At 44.0% G+C, this 22,199-nt stretch overlaps 1 protein-coding gene and 1 long non-coding RNA gene across 8 annotated transcripts in view; one reads left to right on the top strand and one right to left on the bottom strand.

The window, feature by feature from the left end:
* TNIK (TRAF2 and NCK interacting kinase) overlaps positions 1-22,199 on the bottom strand; it is a 305,446-nt gene that overhangs the window by 149,263 nt on the left and 133,984 nt on the right. Inside the window, exon 1 of one of the 7 annotated variants that reach the window (XM_081910722.1) lies at positions 14,176-14,256. The exons of the other annotated variants lie outside the window; for them this stretch is intronic. Within the exon in view, the coding sequence (XP_081766848.1) occupies positions 14,176-14,241 (66 nt within the window). The 5' untranslated portion in view covers positions 14,242-14,256. Of the gene's footprint in view, positions 1-14,175; positions 14,257-22,199 lie in introns of those variants that run through there. 7 annotated transcript variants of the gene reach the window in all.
* LOC309370821 lies at positions 19,069-21,852 on the top strand. Its single transcript, XR_014168705.1, has 2 exons — positions 19,069-19,662; positions 21,797-21,852. It is a non-coding gene; the product is annotated as an uncharacterized lncRNA (long non-coding RNA).

The following is a 22,199-nucleotide window of genomic DNA, read 5'->3' as shown; positions in this document are numbered from 1 at the left end:
CACAGTTTGGTACTGGTGTGTTTTAACTAACCAAAGTTTAGGCTAAGCCAGTTTCCCAAATTCAGAAGCAATAGGAAACTGCAGTTTCTTCCAAATCAGAAGTGGAAGAGTCACATCACCTGCCATCCTGCATGAAGGAGATTTGAGAGAGAAGGAACCCAAGAGCCCAAGGCTTGCCACAGTTCATTCGCAGAATGCTAAGCTATGCATGTCTGAACAGAGCCAAACCGTCCCCCATTACCAACACTCCACAGAATTTTACCGGAAAAGAGTTTATGTGAGATTATTGACGTCCCTGTGAAAAAATGCTGAGACAACCACTAGCTTTTTCTATTGGAAACTGTCTCAGTCGTTTTGTTTTGAAATTTCTGCATTTGATTGGTAGTGACTTTTTATGCCAATAGGCGACTTTGATGCCTCACAGAGGTGTCTTGGAGTGATACTGATAGTTTTAAATAAACAAATAAATAGAATCATAAACAAATACAAGACAGTTTGCACGTCATAACCTAATTTGCACGAACACTCAGTTTTGACTTAGGTTTCTAAGCATTAGCTTACTTACTTACTTACTTATCAAACCTTTATTAGGCATTATGCGAATAAAACCATAAAAGAGAAAATAACATATAAAGGCCTTGAAATATATATAAAAGGGCAGCAGTTGGCTACATACATATATATATATATACATATAGAGTCAATGGTTTTCTTTGTTAACCTGCTCCTTGGAGGACTGCTACCAAAAACTCGGCTACCCCCGCCGTTATCCTTTGGTCAACGTCGGATAGGTAGAGTCCCACACATTCACCTTGCTGGGGTTCCAGACCACCCGAGAGAGGGGACAGCACGCGTTGACGGAGCGTACTGTACAATGGGCAATGAAAGAGAATATGCTCTACAGTGTCCGGGACATTCATAGAACATCTGCAGAATCTCTTGTTTCTAGGAATATTTTGATATCTTCCCCTGACAAATGCTGAGGGAAAAACATTCAAACGGGCCAGCATAAAAGCCCTACGTTGGGCTGGGATTATTAATTTAGTGACGTAATTTGCTCTGCTATCTAAGATATTTAAATCATAGAATATGGGGGAGCAAATTTTGTTTACAGCTGCCATAATATTTTGTCTCTCGACATCCTTTAGTCTAGTTAGGATATTATGGAAAATGTATTGCTCATTGGAATTGTACAGGGGCTCCAGCTCGATGCCTAAAGATTCAATCTTTTTTTCGAGGTGCTGATACCATCTTGATTTATAGGAGTCATTGAGCAAATCAGCGAGCAGACTTGATGGAGGGCAGCGAAAATGGCAGCGTAACCAGTACTTTATTGAGGTGGACCATGCCCAATATTCCATTGTGTGTATGCCTATTTCTGCACACATTGTTTCATATTTGATCATAGCTGGGAGTCCAAGAATACGTCTCAGAAAGCTGGAGTGAATCTTTTTTAAATCACTGTTGTATGCTTGGACCCATAGCGGGATTCCATAGAATATCTGGGATTGCACTTTTGTTTGAAATATCTGATTGGCCGCAGGAATAAATTGATTACCTTTCTGATAGACTAAGCATTAGCTTCCATACACATACACAGATAATATATTCAATTTCACACCTATATTTCAACTACACTGCCTCACTAAGCTGTAAGCCCATTCTACTACTACTACTACTACTATTAAAAGTTAAATTGTCAGGATTCTACAAGAAGCAAAAGACTCCATTTGCCATCAACACAGGGTGGTTCATGATGCAATTGTTGCCATGAAGATTTTCAAACTCCCTGCCTTCTGCTGATATTTTTCTAATTTTGGCTACAGAGCAAAATAGCACAGCTAAATAAGATAGTAGCTTGGAGGAACGGTATTTTTTTTTCCAAAGTAGCTGGCAGAAAATGGAGAAGAGCTTCCCTCATACCCAATCAGATGGAACTCCTGCTTCCATGGCTTCATTATGGGAAAGAAAAAGGGCTCATCTGAGTGAGCATCTGGCAACACTAACTTTGATTGATCAAATCTCAGTGCGTTATGGAAAAGAGCTCTCTCTCTCTCTCTCTCTCTCTCTCTCACACACACACACACACACACACACACACACACACCCCTGACAGCTTCCCCAGGCATTCTGTTCGACCTAGTCACATGAAATGACCAGAATGCACTTGCAAAATAGTCTACTCGCATAAATATTTGATATTCTGCCACTTTCGGGGAAGAGGGAGGGAGGGAAATACCTCAGCACTCCTATCCACCAGGGCAGAAATGACAAATCGTTATTAGCTTTTTCTAAACAACAACCACACAGACACGTTCAGCAGACCAAGTGAAACTAGCTTAGCAAACGGCGAGACACACACCCAAAGAATCCTGTCTTCTTATACTTTAAAGGTACAGGGGGGAAGAAGCAGCAAAAAAATAAATAAATAAACAATCCAGCAGAGTCATATTATCGTCATCCTTCCCATTCATGCTCCAAGATGCTGCTTATAAAAAGAAGGGCTTTTCATTGGGGGGGGGGTGTAGATACATAGGTGTCAGGTCTACCCAGGTCTCAACACCCCAATCAGTAACCATATTGGTCAATCCAAAATGGTAGACCTGTTCTCCAAGACCGTGTGTGTGTGTGTGTGTGTGTGTGTGTGTGTGTGTGTGTTTGTTTCTAGTATATATTTTGCTCTCCACTTTGGCGAAAAGTCTGTGGACTTTCATATGAACTGGCCTTGGTTCAGATGTAATGCTAAGTGAAATTTAGTGTTACACCCATGAGCCCCATCTGGTGTTGCATGTGTGATACTCAGGCCTGAATATTCTTCTCTCCCCTCTTCTAGCTAAACTGTTTTGGTGCCCTCCAGATGTTGCCAGATTGCAAGTCCCATGTTCCCTGACCATTGCCTATGTGGCTGAGGCAGATGGGAGTTTTAGTCCACACTTGGGTTTACTGTTACCAGGCAGGAACCTCTGTCTCCCTCTCTCCTCTCCTGAAGCACAAGTGAGTAAGGATGTGGAGACCATCTTTCCGATATTTGGGGCCTGGGTCATTTCAGATTTTGAATGTTAACAGACCCTTGAAGTGTCCCTATTTTCCAGAAGTCGTCACGGTTTCTGATTTGATCCTGGAATGTCCCACTTTTCCTTAGGATGTCCCTATTTTCATCAGAGAAATGTTGGAGGGTATGGAGTTATGCGAATCTCAGGCCAAGGAGATAAAGTAACTCTGCAACCTTGAGAAGACATCTGAAGGAAGCCCTGTATAGGGACGTTTTTAAATGATTAGTTTTTTATTATGTTTTTATATATGTTGGGAGCTGCCCAGAGTGGCTGGTTCATATGATAATCATAATCATAGTAGAATTTGTTGTTGTTGTTTAGTTGTTTAGTCGTGTCTGACTCTTCGTGACCCCATGGACCAGAGCACGCCAGGCACTCCTGTCTTCCACTGCCTCCCGCAGTTTGGTCAAACTCATGCTGGTAGCTTCGAGAACACTATCCAACCATCTCGTCCTCTGTCGTCCCCTTCTCCTTGTACCCTCCGTCTTTCCCAACATCAGGGTCTTTTCCAGGGAGTCTTCTCTTCTCATGAGGTGGCCAAAGTACTAGAGCCTCAGCTTCAGGATCTGTCCTTCCAGTGAGCACTCAGGGCTGATTTCCTTCAGAATGGATAGGTTTGATCTTCTTGCAGTCCATGGGACTCTCAAGAGTAGAATAGGATGTCCCTATTTTCATTGGAGAAATGTTGGAAGGTATGTGTTAATGTGAGTACCTTGAACTGGGCCTTGAAACAAACTGTCAACCATTACAGCTGTTTTTAAACGGGTTATGTGAGTGCTAAATGGAACCTTGGCCAGCAATCTGGCTCCTGTATTTGGGACTTGTGATCGATGCCTGGGGGCAGGGGAGCGAGAGTTGCTGATTCTCGATCATGAATATTAGCATACAAGTATTGATAAACAGTGTGCATTCAGAATGCAGCTCTTTCTCTGCGGAAAGTCGATAGGCAGACAGGAAAGCATGGCAACCAGGAGAGACTCAGGCCGGGAAATAATAGGTCACATCTGAAGTACGGTACCTTAATGGTTTGTACAAAATTATACAGTAAAAATTCATTTGTGCTCCCATTGCCATTAAATAAGCCACCACTGTTGGCAAACCAAATTTCTCACTCCACTATGCAATTATAAAAGTGGCAGTGAATGCATCTCTGCTGTCACATAGCATTAAATTGGAGCAATACGTTACAGCGGCCAAAACAAAAAACGTGTTCTTGGCTTTTAAAACGTAAATATCATTGCATTCAAGTACCAGCCCCCGGAGGAGCATAACTCAAGAAATCTCCATGCTTAAGACAGTGAAAATGCTAAGCAAAATAAAGGAGATATGTAGGCACCTTTCGAGATATTTCTGCATCATAACGTGCTTCCAATCGACATCCGGCTTCTATTTCCCCCACAAAATTGCTGTTTGCTGAAAACACAATGCTTGGGGGCCTAAAGCAGGCAAGAAGGAACTGTTTTCAGGTGTCAATCCAAACCGGGAGTCTTTTTCAGATAGGGGGACAGGCCCCAGTGGCTGCTCTTCCCTCAAAATAAAAGCAGCCAGGTTAATCACACTTGCTGTATTTATGCAAATCTAATGTGCCATCAAATCTAATGCACCATCAAATCTAATGCACACCTTAATTTTCGCAACGTAGTTTGGCAAAAAAAAAAAAAGGTGTGCATTACTTTTGAGTCAATACTAAATTTAAAAATGTGAGTAGCATTGTGTGCAGTTTGGTCCTAAACTGCTACACATCCCACATTCTGCGGAAGTGTAAAAAGTTATTACTTATGTGCTGGATGAAGTATTATTTCATTGACCTATCTTAAAACGGTAGCAAAACTATTTCATTGGGTGACCCCAAGTTCTACTGCAATTATTTTCATTGTTGATACTATTACCAGAAGATACCTAATGCCCAAGTCACGTTGCCCACTCTGACAGGCCATGGCTCTCCGGGTTTCAGACAGAAGTGTTTCCCAGCCTTACCTGGAGATGCCAAGGGGTGAAGCTGTGACCTTCTGCATGCCAAGCAGATACCCTACCAATGAACTATGGCCCGTCCCTGCTTTAGACGGGGGCCTCTCTTTCTTTCAAAATAACACAACCACACACCTCTCTCCTCGCAGGAAAATAAAACCCGAGGAGAGACAGAAGGAGCAGGAGGAGGATAGCTGCCCTGAGCCTTACTTGCCAGAAGATCTGAAATATATTTCCTCTCTCGTTCCTCTCCCTCCTCGAGAAGCAGTAAATTGGTTGACTGCTTTCTGACATCATTCTGACAGTGTCCCTTAGGGGCATTTAAACGGAGAAAGAGCGAAGGGGTCTTTATCAAATCAGACAAGTGCAGATTTTATTCATACTTGCACATTCAGCGCATTTTCAAAAAACCCCTACTTCTTCTTTAAGAAAAATCCCCAGAGTGAGTTTCTAAAGACACTCCAGGTGGGATGACAATTTAATTTTCAGGTGAATGTTGTTGCATTTTTTGGTTTTTTAACATTAACTTTCAGACCCAAACAAAGCCTGCTTCCGGGTGTCAAGAGACCACGTGATGCCAGGAAGCTGGAAGATAGTGAAGCAGGCCATTGGTCTAATTCAGTACTGTTTACATTGACTGGCAGGTGGGTGGTCAAAATCCCTCACACAGGGTTCTGAAGTGCACGGTGGCCAGCTGGGCATCAGGCACTTAGGAACGGCAGCCCAAGGGGTGTTGCCAGACCTGTGCTTGGTGCTTTTTAGCAGCAGTTTCAAAGGTTTCAGCTGTGAAAGGGTGGTGGGAGCACACCTCACTCATTGTTAGATACTCAGGTATATAAGCTTGGTGCCAAATGGCACTGTGAATCTAGGCTGCAGTCGCCACAATGGAATGTCTGTTCAGTAAGTCTGAAGCTTATAAACTGTGGGCGCCAACCATGTACAGTGGTACCTTGGTTTGCAAACAGTCTGGTTTGCAAACATTTTTTGGATTACAACCCATTTTCTTTGGATTACAATTTTTTTTAGGCCCCTCCGGAGCAGATTGTGGTACCACTGTAGTTGCAATTTCACCCGGCTAATTTCAAACACTGACTTCACTTCAGAAAAAGGAATGAATGGGAGCTCACTTTAAGCTCCTGATCGCTCGTTTGGAGCCACATCTGTACCTACTGCACACCTGTTGTCACGCTTGATGTCTGGCACGGGATGGGAGGGTGTGGTTTTGGGGATCCCTGGCGGGCCAAGTATATCCTGCAGGCCAGAGGCTCCCCACCACTGCCCTCCAGGATACGTAACAGCAGTCCTGCCAGGCAAGTTGAAAGCCTATCTAGTCCAGCATCCTGTTCTCACAGGTCTACCTGTTCCTATGCAAAGACTGCAGGCATGACATGAGCCGAATGGCACTCTCCCTTCTCATGTTCCTATGTGTCTGATATTCAGAGGAATACACTTCTGATGCTGCAGGTAACACAGACAAGTAGATCCTTGGTGTTATGTACTGAAGTTCTCACCCTGGGCCAGCAGGGGGATACTGTAGATAGTTATGCAAATGAAGGATCGAAAGTGACGTTCAGTGATTGGCTAGTTACAGAAACTGGTTACTGTTGCATTCTAGTGGAGCTCTATATAAGCAGGCTGACTCAGCTCCTCAGTTCTTTTTTTATATGAAAAAAGATGGAAAAACCATCTTCCACAGAAACTGCTGCTTGCCTTCTATCACTGTGCCATTGAGAGTGTGCTCACTTATGGCTTATGTGTGTGGTATGGAAGCTGTACTACCCAGGACAGGATGGCGTTGTGCAGAGTTGTTAAGGCAGCAGAGAGCATTGTTGGCTGCCCACTCTCCACCTTAGAGCAGATTTATGCCACAAGGTGCCATAGGAAGGCACTGGACATAGTAAAAGATCCATCGCATCCTGGTCACTGTCTCTTTGAGCTCCTGCCATCGGGACGGAGATACAGGACGATGATGACAAGAACGAGCCGTCTCAAGAACAGCTTCTTCTCCAGAGCGATCTCGGCCCTGAATGGGAAACCTGGACTTTGAAAGTCATCTAATCTTCCTTGCTGTATTATATTATATTGTTTTAATTAGTGTTTTTATAGTTGTTCTGATTTTGAGTGGAGTGCCCTATCTGGGTGGATGGAGCAGCCAAGTAATTTCGTTGTCCCTGAGAGGGGGCAATGACAATAAAGATATTATTATTATTATTATTATTATTATATAAATAATATTTATTAAGGTTTTGAAAGATTACAAAATTAAAGAAAAAGAAAAGAAAAAAGAACAAAAACACAGAGAAATAAAAAAATTAAGAAAAAAACACACAAATCAATCATTCCATAACTTATCTTTCATTTGCTTGTTTCCTTGACCTCCTCACACCTCCCTTTTTTGTGTTCTAGTTCAATTAGCTATTTCAGCAAATCCTTTCCATCTTTGTTTTTATCCTAATAATTTATCTTAATATAATGTAACTTTACATTCTCACCAATTAACCACCTATTTTTACTTAATCCTTTATAACATTTCTGCTAAAACCACGTAACTTCATTCCAACATCCTTCTAACATTCCTTAATTTTACAATGTTTCTGTAAATAAACTTTAAATTTCTTCCAATGAGCTCCTCAGTTCAGTTCTGTTCCAGCTTACAAATAAAGAGCTGCTTTGGAAGAATCGCTGTGTCGTCTGATATGTTCGCCCACAATTTAACACTTGTAGCCCTTTCCTTCATTAACTTGGCTAATCCCCCTTTAAAGCAGTCCATGTTGGCAGCCATCACGACATCTATAGCAGGCACAGGCAAACTCAGCCCTCCAGATGTTTTGGGACTACAACTCCCACCATCCCTGACCACTGGTCCTCTTACTGACATCTCTTAGATAGGGATGATGGGAGCTGTAGTCCCAAAACATCTGGAGGGCCAAGTTTGCCTATGCCTGATCTACAGGGTTTCTTGTCCTACCTGGTTCAGGGGTTTCAACTTGGAATCTTCTGCATTCGAAGCATGTGCTCTACCACTGATCTACAGTCTTATACTGATTCAGACCACTGGTCCACTGAGCCCAGTACAGTCTTATCCGACTGCCAAGGTCTGCCAAGGTCTCAAGCAAGATGTCTTTCCCAGTCCCGTTATCTAAGCTCCCTTAACTGGAGATGTCGGGGATTAAACCTAGGACCTTTTGCATGCAACGCACGTGCTCTGCTGTTGAGCTAGTGGCTCAACGATGGATGCGAGCCAACAAGAACTGCCGCATAAATATTAAGACTCAATATGCAGGGAGTGTTCAAAAGGACTTTTCTTTTCTGAAAGCTATTCAAAGCAGACAAACGATTTAAAAGCCCCTTTCAACTCTACAGGAGATTCACCCATTGCCACAGCTAATAATTTCTACATCTGTGTTTTGTTTTTTAATTTTCACAATGGTGGTGATTATATCCTGCCTTCCACAGAAGGCGGCTTACCTAAAATAAATATCAATGCAAAAACCAATAGAAAGAGCCTAAAAATCAGCTTCACACACGCAGAGAAAAAAAAATCAATAGTAGTTAAAAAGAGCAGTGGGTACATATTATGTTTCTTAATCAAATACAGTGGTACCTTGGTTCTCAAACTTAATCCGTTCTGGAAGTCCGTTCCAAAACCAAAGCGTTCCAAAACAAAGGCACGTTTTCCCATAGACAGTAATGAAAAATTGATTGATCCGTTCCAGACTTTAAAAAACAACCCTAAAACAGCAATTTAACATTAATTTTACTATATAACGAGACCATTGATCTATAAAATGAAAGCAATGATCAATGTACTGTACTATAAAATAAATAAGACAGTATTGTAGATGATAAAAATTAAAATGATTTCCCCCCTTATCTGCACTGATGACAGTCATTGTTTGGGGGGTGGCTTTTATCTATTTCTGCAATCACACAATCAATCAATCAGTCAGTCAGTCAATCAGTAGCTCAACTGGGTTTCAAAAACAAAAACGCAAAATGAATAGCAAAAACAAAAGCACCAAAATTAATCTGTTCCGGAAGTCCGTTTGACCTCCGAAATGTTCAAAAACCCAGTTGCAGCTTCTGATTGGTGCAGGCGCCCCAGAAACAATAGCCAACAACAGCATTGGACGTTCAGCTTCCGAAAAATGTTTGAAAACCGGGTTTTCGGTGTTTGAGAACCAAGGCGTTTGAGTACCAAGGTGTCTGAAAAGATTATGGTCCCCACCATTCAACACAAAAAGATACTAAACCAAAAAATAACATTTTATTTTTCAAAATGTCTCAAAACTTTCATGTCCACTGAAATAAAAATATTTTCCTTCTAGATTTTCTGATTGCGAACTTATTTCAAAAAGAAATTTATCTCTATTGCTTTTTCTGATGTCCTAAGCAAGCACTTGGTCTGCCTATAGCGTATTCCATCACTGCACCCCAACTTAAAAAGAATGCACACAGTTAATCTGTAAACGTTCAACATGGCCTTATAAGGCCTGTCCAGTTTGCTCCCGGGGCTGCTGTGTGTACCACAAACGTTCATTCTGAAATTTCAATCTGAATGCTTAGTCTTGTGCCTGGGAGCCAGAGTTCCTGATTTAAAAGCTACATATCTCAACAAGCAGCAGCCAAAAGAAGCCAAGCCAGTGTATTACCCATCACAATCAAAACTGTTATCTAATCATGTTAAATCAATGTTGTTGCTCTTCCCGTTTTGAAAGGGGTGGGGGGAAGGATATTCTTTCAGCCAATATTGCCTTCAAGGGTTTTACAACCTTCAGGCAAGCTTGCAATTGTACTGTACTCTGTTCCCAATGTCTAACGGTAAACAGTCAATAAACATTTTGCAATTGCCCAGATTCCATTCTTCTAGCAGAGAAGAGTATCTCTTCGCTAATGATATATGTCATTAGTACTGATAAGAACATACACAGCTATGTCGAGACAAACACTTTTCTAGAATGCATTTTAATGCCAGAATTTCCTTCTTGTGTGCTGCAGTCTTTGTTTTGCTGCAAATAATGTTGAGCTACCAGAGAAGAGAGGGTACCAATTTCCTCCTCCCCTCTCATTTTGTCTTGGAACATTTGTGTCACACGTGCACAGATTTCCATGGATGCAATGAAATGGAAATTCTGTACTCTCAAGGAGCCGCCAAGCTCTATTGGGTGGAGTTAATCTTCACAGAATGGTCCGCACACTTTTTTTGTATCGATAAATTAGAATAGGTTTTCGTTTCCAAGCATCTTCTCTCAAGAAGGAATCTTCTGTTTGTACAGATGGCAATTCAACAAAGCCGGTCTGGGATGTTGGCTAAAGCAAGGGAAGAACATCTTAGGTTACAGAAATCCCTTGGGCATTCAATGGACATGCAGGGAGTTCCCCACTGACTTCAGTTCTAGCAGGTGAGCAGGACACGGAAGAAGGATGTGCTCTGGGGGCTCCAGCAGGTTAATGGAAACCGTGAATCAAGCCGATATCACTTGGACAGATTAATTTTATTTTTATTACGCATTCTGTGTTTTTGTATTGTGTTTTTATGTTGTGAGACCTGTGGGTATAGGGAGATGTACAAATTTAATAAATAATAATAAATAACAACACACAACCCTGCTGATAACACCCTGAACACCTTTTGTGGAGTCCTCCATCCCAGGTATATGTCAGGAGTAGGTAACACTGTACAGCTCCTACAGGCCAAGCCCCAAGGAGGGTACATTGCCTACTCTCTCATCGACCCAAAATACTGGCTGCAACCTTCTAGGCTTAGTATACTCTCAGGGTTGGAGGCCAGCTGGCTGTGGCTATCCCCACTGCCCCTACAATATCTCTGGGGCCCTGACATAATGACCCAAGGTGATTGTCACGCTGGGGCTCCAGAGGCACTGTGATGGAAGTTTAGGAAAGCTCCAAACAGCATCAGCCCCGTATAATTCAAGGAGCATCTCCAACCCCATCGTTCAGCCTGGACACTGAGGTGGTTCGCTCACTGAGAGAAGCAAAGTTACAGGGAACCAGGCAGAGGGCCTTGTCGGTAGTGGCCTTGTCCACCCTGTGGAATGCCCTCCCTTCAGATGTCAAGGAAATAAAACAACTACAGTGGTAACTTGGGTTAAGTACTTAATTCGTTCCGGAGGTCTGTTCTTAACCTGAAACTGTTCTTAACCTGAAGCACCATTTTAGCTAATGGGGCCTCCTGCTGCCACCACGCCGCCGGAGCCCGATTTCTGTTCTCATCCTGAAGCAAAGTTCTTAACCCGAGGTACTATTTCTGTGTTAGCGGAGTCTGTAACCTGAAGCATTGTAACCTGAAGTGTATGTAACCCGAGGTACCACTGTACCTGACTTTTAGAAGACACCTGAAGGCAGCCTTGTTCAGGGAAGCTTTAAAGTGTGTGATATTGTATTAATATTGTATTGTGTTTTTACTATTTTTTGTTGGGAACTGCCCAAAGTGCCTGGGGCAACCCAGTCAGATGGGCAGCATATAAATAAATTATTATTATTATGGGCGGGCAACACCAACCATAAATCCTGGCACCAGCCCTTTTATTGAGGAAAGGCGAGTCTACTTGTGATGATCAAAAATGGCTTCCCAGATGCATTAGCCTATTTGCAGGCAGTGAAAGAGAGGTGGTTTTGGCCATGTTGACAGGTTAACAGTCAAAACAGCAGGAACTATGTTTTAGTAGACTTCTAAAAATTGGCTTTTATCTCTCTCAGGCATACCCTTTGTATCATGGACACCACAAGGGAAGAAAGCTCACAACTCCTGCTTCACAAAGCAAGTGGGAAATTGCTTGCCTTTCTTCATGGGTTGGTTTTTCCCTATTTCTGAATGGAACCTGTACAACTTTCAAAGCCCAAACAACTAGAAACAACGCCAAATTAGGTAACTGAAAGTCAATAAAAGCATCTCTTTAAAGAGCCTTACTGCTGTAGGTATTATTAAATTACATGCGTCAAAAAATAAAAAGGTTAATAATTACTACCAAGGTGTCCCCCCCCCCCAAGGTTTTACGCTGCAATTGCAAAATTATCTACAGGGCTAATTACGGTACCTGAATATTTGTATTAGAGAGCAAAAAATCGTCAGGTTTTGAACAAATGAGGAACATGAGGTTTTTTTAATTAGGAAAAAGGCAAAACAAACAAAATGCGCTGCAATTAAGCAGCACCTTAGTACAGCGGAGTTCATAAATAAGCACTAACCAAATAGCTGGACTGGAAATGAAAAGTGTGGTTGGGGAGGGAAGGCCGAAGAATCTCCTCACAATTATGAGGAGACAAATAGCTCGCTCTCCATTTCTACATAATGAATACAGCCTTTGAGGAACATTTACTTAGCATCTACTGTACTATGAGTACTTTATAGTGTTCTTTCTTTCTTTCTTTCTTTCTTTCTTTCTTTCTTTCTTTCTTTCTTTCTTTCTTTCTTTCTTTCCTAGAAGCCGCAGTATTAACCAATGTGTTTTAAATATACAAAACAAGAAGGTCTATTGAGGTTACACTTAATATGCGATCCCAAGTATGCACATTCTTGCTTAAGGACACAAAAAGTGAAGGATCTGAGCAGGGTCAAATCCAGCCCAGCAATCTTTGGAAAGAGGGCATTGGGTTCCTATATTGTTCACAACATGGAGGCCCCTTCCCAGAACTTATGATCAAAGACTTTCCTATACAGTACATGCTTTTGTGAAAGGAAGCTCCCCAGATGGATGGACAATATGAAAATATGTGGTAGAGGCAGGGTGAGTTTCATTTTTGAGGGGGCCCTTTGCCTTCTGATGGATGTTCCCAAAGGTCAGTGAGCCCTAGGGTGCTTACCTGACAGCAGGCAGCAGCGATGCACTGATATGTTGTTAAATTTTCCAGCAATGCTCTTGTGCAATGCTATGTCAGGCGTATTTTGAGAATATCCAAATCCTCCCACCCAGAGTGATTAGGGCAGGTGTAAGGCATAAACCACAGAACCTAGGGCTTGCCGATCAGAAGGTCGGCGGTTTGAATCCCCGCGATGGGGTAAGCTCCCATTGCTTGGTCCCAGCTCCTGCCCATCTAGCAGTTTGAAAACATGTAGTGCAAGTAGATAAATAGGTACTGCTCTGGCGGGAAGGTAAACAGTGTTTCCGTGCACTGCTCTGGTTCACCAGAAACAGCTTAGTCATGCTGGCCACGTAACTATCCAATCACTGAAAGTCACTTTCAATCCCTTATTTGCATATGTGGACCTGAGTGAAAACTATCTACAATATCCCCCTGCTGGCCCAGGGTGAGAACTTCAGTACATAACACCTGTTAAATCAACTAAGACTGCAATCTTAAGCACACCTACTAGAGTAGGGAGTAAGCTCCTATTTCGTTCAGTCGAACTTTCTCCTAAGTAAACATGTTAGGATTGTACTGTACATTGTTTCCTGAACTCTGCTAACAAATGCCATGTTTTTATGGTGGCCAACAAGCTGGTATTTCTTGGTCCTGCAGGAAATTTGAGCTATGTAAAGAAGCTCGTACCAATACCCACAAGACCAGAATTTGTCAAGCTGCCAATTTCTGTCTCCAAACCTGTAAGATTCCATGCAGGCTATCTACCCCAATCTGAAAGATGTGTTCAGGTTCCACTCTGGATCCATCCCCAGGACAAGGCTGGGGTGAACCATTTTTGAAATCAAAAGATGCACCTCTAATGTTTCCATGTAATGGGGAATCACCCTAAAGCAGAGCTCTGAAGACAAGAAAAAAGCAGCGAAACACAGAAATCCATTTAAGTGGATCAATTTCAGTTTGAAAACCCAATAATATAGTGGAGCACTGTGGACCCTCCGAGTACAAAATTGAATCATTTGCATTCATTTGTTGGGCTGACACTCCTGTATTTTGCTGCTTTGAAAATCCATATTTACACAGTTTGCTGTAAACACTGGTAATAAAGGACCAAGTAAATTGCTTACAGCTATTTAAAGAAAGAATTAAAGCTGCGGAAGATATATGACCTCTCCCTCTGCCATATTGCTCATCCTATGGAATCAATACAGCAAAGATGCTCAAGTACTCAGCTGCTTGGAAAGCCAGCATACTCCGGTGAGATCAGCTACTAAACACTAACCAAAGAGCTCCGGATTTTCTGAGTGGCTTTAGCTAAGCCTCTATTCCCTACCTGGGACTGGCTTTCACAATTTAGATGTTGTTTGCATTGAAGTACTGGAGCGACTGCAGGTGCCATCAATATTACAAGTCGTTGCTGGTTACTCTGGGTCACACGTCCGCAGAACAGAGATCTGCCCTTCAACTTTTTAGCATGATGTGCCTCTCCTGGGATTTTAAAAAAGAGTTGAGCCAAGAACTTGGAGGAAACAACTTACTTGCCTATGAGCACTCAAACTCAGATTCATTCCCTGATTGGTACTAGATTAGGGCAGCGGGTAAAAATCTTCATGGGCATTCTTTTCAAGTGGCAACAAAGCTGATGAGGGCATTGGAAAAATGGTAATACAGTGGTATCCCGGGTTAAGTACTTAATTCGTTCCGGAGGTCCGTTCTTAACCTGAAACTGTTCTTAACCTAAAGCACAACTTTAGCTAATGGGGCCTGCCGCTGCTGCCGCGCCGCAAGAGCACGATTTCTGTTCTGATCCTGAAGCAAAGTTCTTAACCTGAAGCACTATTTCTGGGTTAGCGGAGTCTGTAACCTGAAGCATATGTAACCTGAAGTGTATGTAACCTGAAGCGTATGTAACCTGAGGTACCACTGTAGCCCTCTTCCCCCAAACACACACCCAAGCACTCACAAAATTCCCCATGAAGGGGCCGGGCGCCCACAAATTTCAGTGCCAGGGCCATGCACACTGCATGGCACCCATGGCCCCAGGCATCCATGGCCGTGGGGCCAAGCTGGCACTCCTGCCCAGCAAAATGACTTCATGATTCACAACCCACATTTATTAATGGGTATGAGGATTAATTTGAGAAAGGCAGGCAGAAATGGTACCAGAAAGTTTCACAGCTGCTCCAAATGTACAAAACACTGGAAACGGGAAGAAAATGCAGGCAGATCTGCACTGCACATTAAAAGCACACCCAGTACACATTTAAAACACATTACGTTCCCTGAAATATAGTACTAGGAACTGTGGCCCTGTGAGATGAAGCTACAGTTCCCAGGATTCATGTATTTGAGATGTGCATTGGGCATGCTTTAATTTTATGGTGTGAATCTGCACAAAGTCTTTGTGCTAGAAAAATACATCAAAGGACTCTTTCGCCATGGTCATTCTGACTTATGTTAGAAGGTAAGTTTGTAAAAGGAGATGAAACACCAAATATAGTGAAAATTCTTTTTTATTGTTGTTGTAAATGAACCTTGATATTATTATTATTATTATTATTATTATTATTATTATTATTATTATTATTTATACCACTTTATAGTCAAGTTTATTTTGTGGTATGTGTATGAATTTAATTGCATAATGAAAACCAATATTACTTGAATGAGGAGTAATAATCATGTTCTGTTTCCTGGTCACAAGAAAAAAAAATAGTAGACAAACCCTTAACCATGTAGAAAACAAAAATCCCATAGTGTAAGAGGCTTTCCAAATAACCTATTTTAAAGTTGTAGTAGTCTATTATTACACCCATTTAATTATGAACTGAAAATGATCTTATAGAAGAATTGGATGTGCTAGCATTAAACTACAAGCCACAAATAATTTGATTAGCTCTGTTGAGCTCAGAATGCGTCATTAGCTCAGTGAGCTAAGGAAACGGTTGCAATGAGGCAAGTGTGAGCGTCAGTTTCAACCAATTCTCTCTTCCCATCTCAGTTTCACATTTGTGTACCAACACAAAATATGGCTGCTAGAAACCAGGCTCCCTCGTTACCATGGACTGTAAACCCACAGAGAAAACAAACAAAATAACAGATGCAAGGATGAGGACTTTGATTCCCAATCAAGGGAATATTTTCATGAAAAGAGCTTTTTTATAACGAACGCTACATGCTGCAGTTACATCAAGAAGATCCTTTTCAAACCATGGTTTCTGTCTTTGGCTTGCAAAGGAACCATGGTTTGCACCAGTGGACACGAAATGCAAAATCATGGTTAACGCAAGGAAGAATAAATTGTTGCGATTATTTATTACATTTATTCATCACTTTCAATACGTCGATGTCTCAAAGCAACTTTAAAACTCCTAAGAAAGAACTGGATTATCAGATTTTGAAAACTGAAATGAAATAATCACCCTTTAAAGGGCGGGGAGGGGAGGGATTCTGGCTCTCAATTGGCATCACAAGCAGTTAGTATTACTCCTGCCCTAACAGTAAGGATGGGGTATTAGGGCATAAAGTATTCATATGAAGTGTAAAAGCACTGAGGGAGGGAGATGGGCAGGGCAAGACGGCCTTAGGGACAGAAAGCCCAGCAATTCAAAGAAATCTATTTCCATTCTGACTCTCTTATTGTTCAGAGCAATGAGCTACGACTAAACAGCCAAAGGGTTATTGATAGCAGGTTGATAGAGCAGACATTCAAGGTTTCCGAAGACGGATTTTTATCGGTTGCGAGAAGCAAGCAGAAATTTAATTGAATGAAATGTCAGAGAAATGTAAGCTGTTGGCATTTCAAAGGAAAAAGAAAAACACAAATCAAGTTGTGTTTCTCTTTTCCAGCAGTGAAAGGGAGGACTGTGTACTTGGGCTGTGGTCCTGAAGCCTTAATTACTTGGGATCCATTTGCCCGCTTACCCAGGACACAGAGGTGACAAAGAAGCACCAGGGATTCAGTTCCTTCGGAGAAAAAGTTTATTGTGATCTGCGCAGAGACCACCAGCGGAATTATTTCCAAAGGCTGGGGGCGTCTAAAACACGTAAGCAAGCAGTTTTTATACCCTAGCAGCACCTCCCAACCACCCCACCACCAGTAACGTATCATATCATATTCCCCCCTTTGCCTTATGGCCTCATTGGGTGTTGCCAGAGCATTTTGGCAGTGCACTCCTTTCGCTTATCAGTCAAACCTGCATATCTTATTTGCTCCAGATGCATTTCTCCTCCTGCTCTCCGGGCGTTGCCTTCCAACTGTCAATGCACCCCCCCTGCCCACTCCCTTCATTTCCCTCCTCTTCTTCTGAACAACCTAATCCATAGGTTCGTTCGCAGGGATAGGCCTATACTCTCGCATGAGGGCAATCACACGGGGTCCCATCATTCGGGACATCATTTTTTGCATCATCTGTTGCAAAAGCAGGGAATACAGAAGCAGAGCAAAAGCAAAATTAGCAAAGGTCCCATAAGCATAGCAAAGAGCCCCCGGAGCCACCCTGTTGGGAGGAAATTGTCTAGTAGGACATATCCCATCCTTCCTTCCCAAGTTTGTACAGGAACATGGGCTACTTTTTCTGCCAATTGAAGCCACTTGTTATAGAGACTCTGAGCCCCCTGTCTTCTCATTTCATGTGTGGGGAAAATGCTATTACGATTTAAGGCCTGGAAGCATTTGGCCTTGGGAGTGGATTCTCCCACCATAAATAGGAGAAGGATCATCAAGGGGATGGAGGGGGATCGCTTCCTTCCAGAAAACCTATGGCGTTCGTGCCAACAGAAATATAACAGCATCCATATAATCAAGGCAGTACATGTCACCCCTATCCACCATGCCCGATGGTTCCAAGGTTCCTCCCACCATTCCTTAATCATGATAAGGGTCTGGGGAAGGATTTGGCCTGCCTGGGCGTTCAGGGCGATCAGGATAAAAGGGGTCGTGGAAACCTCCAAGGATCAAAACCTATAGTATGCAAATAGAACCCTTCTAGTCCTGCGGGGTGACTATATCCTTGGTGGGTGGAGGGCAAACACAAGCCCCACGGGGAAGGAGCCCAAGGTTGGTAGATTACCACACACCCACAAGAGTAGGTGGCACTTGGTGTCAAAATACCCACGGGCTCTTCCTCACACCAAATAATACACACTAGAGTTCTTTCGGAATTTAAAACATTATCAGGTGGTGTTACTCGAACTGCAGGTACGTTGGGAGCGCTGCCGGCGGGCGCTCCTCCTATCCACTTCTCCAGCCGTGCCTAGAGGTCCGGAGTGATACCAGCAGAGCGGTCGTCCGCTGGGCGCCTGTGTACGTACATACTGCCACAAGCAAATAATGATACAATCCACATCGAGGTAATTCAGTAAAGTCCACAACAAGGTCCTCCATGGGTGCCATCCCACTGTGCTGAACTCCTGGTGGAGCCAAGTGTCCAGTTCTAGGGTTGTTCCTTTGGCACAACATGCATTTCCTGGAAGCTTGGGCAGCCAGTTGGTAAAGGTTGGCCACATAAAAACACTTTTCCAGCTGCTTGGTCGTGGCATCAGGTCCCACATGGGTGGACTCATGGTACCGCTGAATTACTTGCCGGGATAATGATCCTGGGATCCATATCCGGTCATCAGGGGTGAGATACCATCCTTCTTTAGAGAGCCTTAGCTCCTCAGCGTCTGCGGTAGCCACCTCATGGGCAGAGTACCTTGGTTTCAAGGTGCTATCCAGAATTTCTTCTGGTACCAGGGCCCCAATGAAAGGTGTTGGGGATGAACCCCGGGCTGCTTCCTTTGCTACCCGGTCAGCCAGGCGGTTTCCCCTGGCCTCTTCACTAGGTCCAGTTTTGTGTCCATAACAGTGTATCTCTGCCACTGCTTCAGGTTCCCAGACAGCGTCCAGAAGGTCTAAGAGCGCCTGAGGGTGCGCCACTTGACCCCCTCTGGAGGTGAGCAGACCTCTTTCCTTCCACAGTGCCCCGTGGGCATGCAGGGTGAGGAAAGCGTACTTTGAGTCAGTATAAATATTGATCTTTTCCCCTTTTGCTAGACACAGGGCCCTGGTAAGTGCCGTTATTTCAGCCAGTTGGGCTGAGGTTCCCAGTGGGAGTGAACTGGCCTCAACCACATTGTTTTCAAGGGCTACCACTGCATATCCTGCCTTTCGCTGTCCAGCCTCAACAAAGCTGCTCCATCCACAATCCACAAACCATGAAGGCCAATGTGGGTTTGCCTCATCCTTAAGGTCAGGCCTGCTGGAATACACTTCATCCATGACCTCTACACAATCATGGGTCGGTCCCTCACCTTCTCCTACCGGTAATAAGGTAGCTGGGTTAAGGGCTGTGGTAACCTGAAACTTCAGGCGTGGATGTAATAACAGCATCTGGCACTTCCTCATTTTTGCTTGTGATAGGAAATAGGTGCCTTTCATGTCAAGTAAGGCTGGGACTGCGTGTGGAGTCACACAAGTGGTGTCTTGTCCGAACGTGAATTTATCTGCCTTTGTGAGTAGGGTGGCCACTGCCACAACCGCTCTCATACAGGGGGGGCAACCCTTGTTCTGTTGAGGTTAGCCTCTCTGACAAGTATGCAACGGGTTGCTGCCAATTTCCCAGTTTCTGGCATAAAACTCCCTTGGCTACCCCCTGGTCTTCATCTATGAACAGGGTAAAAGGCTTCTCGGGGTTTGGGATGCCAAGCGCTGGGGCTTGTTGTAATGCCACTTTGAGATCCTGAAAAGCCTGCTGCTGTTCCCTGCCCCATATAAAAGGATCCTTCTCTGTTCCCCTAGTTGACTCATGCAGGGGCCGAGCAATGCTGCTGTAGTTAGGTATCCATATCCTACAGAACCCTGCGGATCCCAGAAAACCACGGAGCTCCCTGCGGTTTTTTGGCTCTGGTATTTGGATAATAGCCTGTTTTCTTTCCTCCCTTAGAGTTCGCTGTTGGTGAGAGATGTCAAAACCAAGGTATTTTACAGTTGGTTGACATATCTGCGCCTTTTTCTTGGATACCCGGTATCCAGCCTCAGCCAGGTGGTTTAACAAGTCCTTGGTGGCTTTCATGCATGTTGTTTTGTCCAAACACGCCAATAAAAGGTCATCTGAGTACTGCAATAAGACCCTGGTTGGGGAGGTGGGGAAGTTAGCCAAATCTGAGGCCAATGCCACCCCAAAAAGGGTTGGGGAATTCTTGAACCCCTGTGGGAGCCTAGTCCAGGTGTATTGAACCTTAGTGCCAGTCCCTGGGTCAGTCCATTGAAATGCGAATAAAGGCTGACTTTCTTCTGCTAATCTGCAGCAGAAAAATGCATCTTTTAAATCCAGCACTGTGAAGCACTGAGCTGTTGGTGGAATAAGGCTCAATAATGTGTATGGGTTTGGCACATTTGGATGGAGCGTTTCCACGGCCTGATTCACCAGCCTCAAATCCTGGACTGGTCTGTATGCTCCTCCCTCCTTCTTTACAGGGAGTAAGGGGGTGTTCCACTGTGACTGGCATGGTTTCAGAATGCCATACTGAAGAAGCCGAGCTAGATGGGTCCATACTCCCTCTGCTGCCGCCCTCGGGATAGGATATTGGTTCACAGCTACTGGGTTGGCAAATGGCTTTGGCTTTACAATTATTGGAGGTATATTTTTGGCCATGCCGGGGGGGTTGTCCTCTGCCCACACTTCAGGGTTTACCTCATTGAGGAGTTCATCAGGGACAATTCCCTCCTCTTCTTCTACCATCATGAGGCGCCAATGTTCCCTCAATGGTACCTCTAAGGCCCACTCTCCGATGGGCCCAGTGGACATGGCAACTTCCCCAGATGGGTTGAAGAAAATTTGAGCTTGTAGTTTTGCCAATAAGTCTCGGCCCAACAATGGGATGGGGCATTCCGGAATGTACAAGAATTTATGTTGTACTACCTGGCCTCCTAATTTACAAGTTACAGGCTGTAGAAAGGGGGCTTTTTGTGATTTCCCAGTTGCCCCAATTACACTGATTGTTTTGGTGGTAGGCTTAGTCATGGGGATTGGGACGACAGAGTAAGCCGCTCCTGTGTCCACTAAAAAAGGCATCATTTGGTTCCCTGCTTGTATCTTGACCATGGGCTCACGGGAACCTATATCAGCTGGGCCCGGTCTGTCCTAATAAGTCTCTTCATCTTCCCTCAGGCTCATGGCTCCCGGCTGCCGCTGCAGTGGTGGCATCCATGGAGGCCCTTGGCCTCTTCCTCTACCCCTCCCTTGATTCCCAGGAGCCCAGGGTCTTGGACCTGGGCCTGGTGTAGCCTGGGCGGGTTCGGATATCCTAGCTCCTCGTCCCCTGGCTTCTTGTTGTGCTTGCGGGCACTCCCGTTTCCAGTGCCCTTCCTGCCGGCAGATCGCGCATTGGTTCCGTCCCAAGCGATTTCGCCCTCCTCCCCGGGTTGCTTCTCCTCCCAAAGGACCGCTAGTCCGTAGCGCCATTAACTTCCTAGCTTGGTATTTCTCTTTCTTTTTCTGAGCTTCCTCCTCTCTCTGGTTATAAGTAGTCTGTGCTATTTCTAACATCCACTCCAAAGAATGTCCCATGAACCCTTCATTCTTCTGGATTTTTCGGCGAATATCGGCAGCTGCCTGGGCTACAAAGGCGGCCTTCAAAATGGGGGCATTTGCTCCGTCATCTGGGTCCAGGGGAGTATACTGTCTATATGCCTCTTTCAGTCTTTCTAAATACGCTCCAGGTGGTTCTTCAGGCTTCTGAATTACTTCCCTAACTCTCATCAAATTAGTAGGCTTCCGGGAGGCCCGCCTCATCCCAGTCAATACATGTTGGCGGTACGTATTTAAAGAATTTTGGCCTCCCACTTCTTGGTAATCCCAGTTAGGGGTTTCTCGGGGGTAGGCGATATTTATGGCCACCTCACCCAGGTTTTGAGCCCGCAAATGCGCTCTTGCCTCAGTGTGGACTCTCCTAGTTTCTTCTGTAGTTAGTAGTGAGTCCAGGAGATATTCTAAATCATCATAAGTGGGATTATAAGTTTTAAAAATCCCTTCAAACAATTTTATAATTTTCGCTGGGTTCTCCTCAAAAGAGGGATTCTGATTGCGCCAATTACATACATCTGCACTTGAGAAAGGCACATGTTGGACCGTATATGTTCGTGGCGCTGGCGCCCCGTTCACCCCTGGGGGTCCCGGTGGGTCATAAACCCGGCGCAGGGGGGCTATCTTCTCTGCTCTCTCCTTTTGTTTCTTGGCTGCCTTATGCAGGGCAGCTCTATCCCAAGCCTGTTCCCAATGTCTCTGTTTCTTCTTCCATTGCTCCCTTTTACACTCTGCGGCACTCACTAAGTGCCCACTAACGTCTATTTCTTCCTTAAAGTCATTTACAAAA

The sequence above is a fragment of the Podarcis melisellensis genome (assembly GCF_964234715.1).
Source record: "Podarcis melisellensis genome assembly, chromosome: 5".
Classification (NCBI taxonomy): domain Eukaryota; kingdom Metazoa; phylum Chordata; class Lepidosauria; order Squamata; family Lacertidae; genus Podarcis; species Podarcis melisellensis.
Note: the sequence above shows the minus strand (reverse complement) of the source record. Positions and strands in the feature narration are given on the sequence as shown.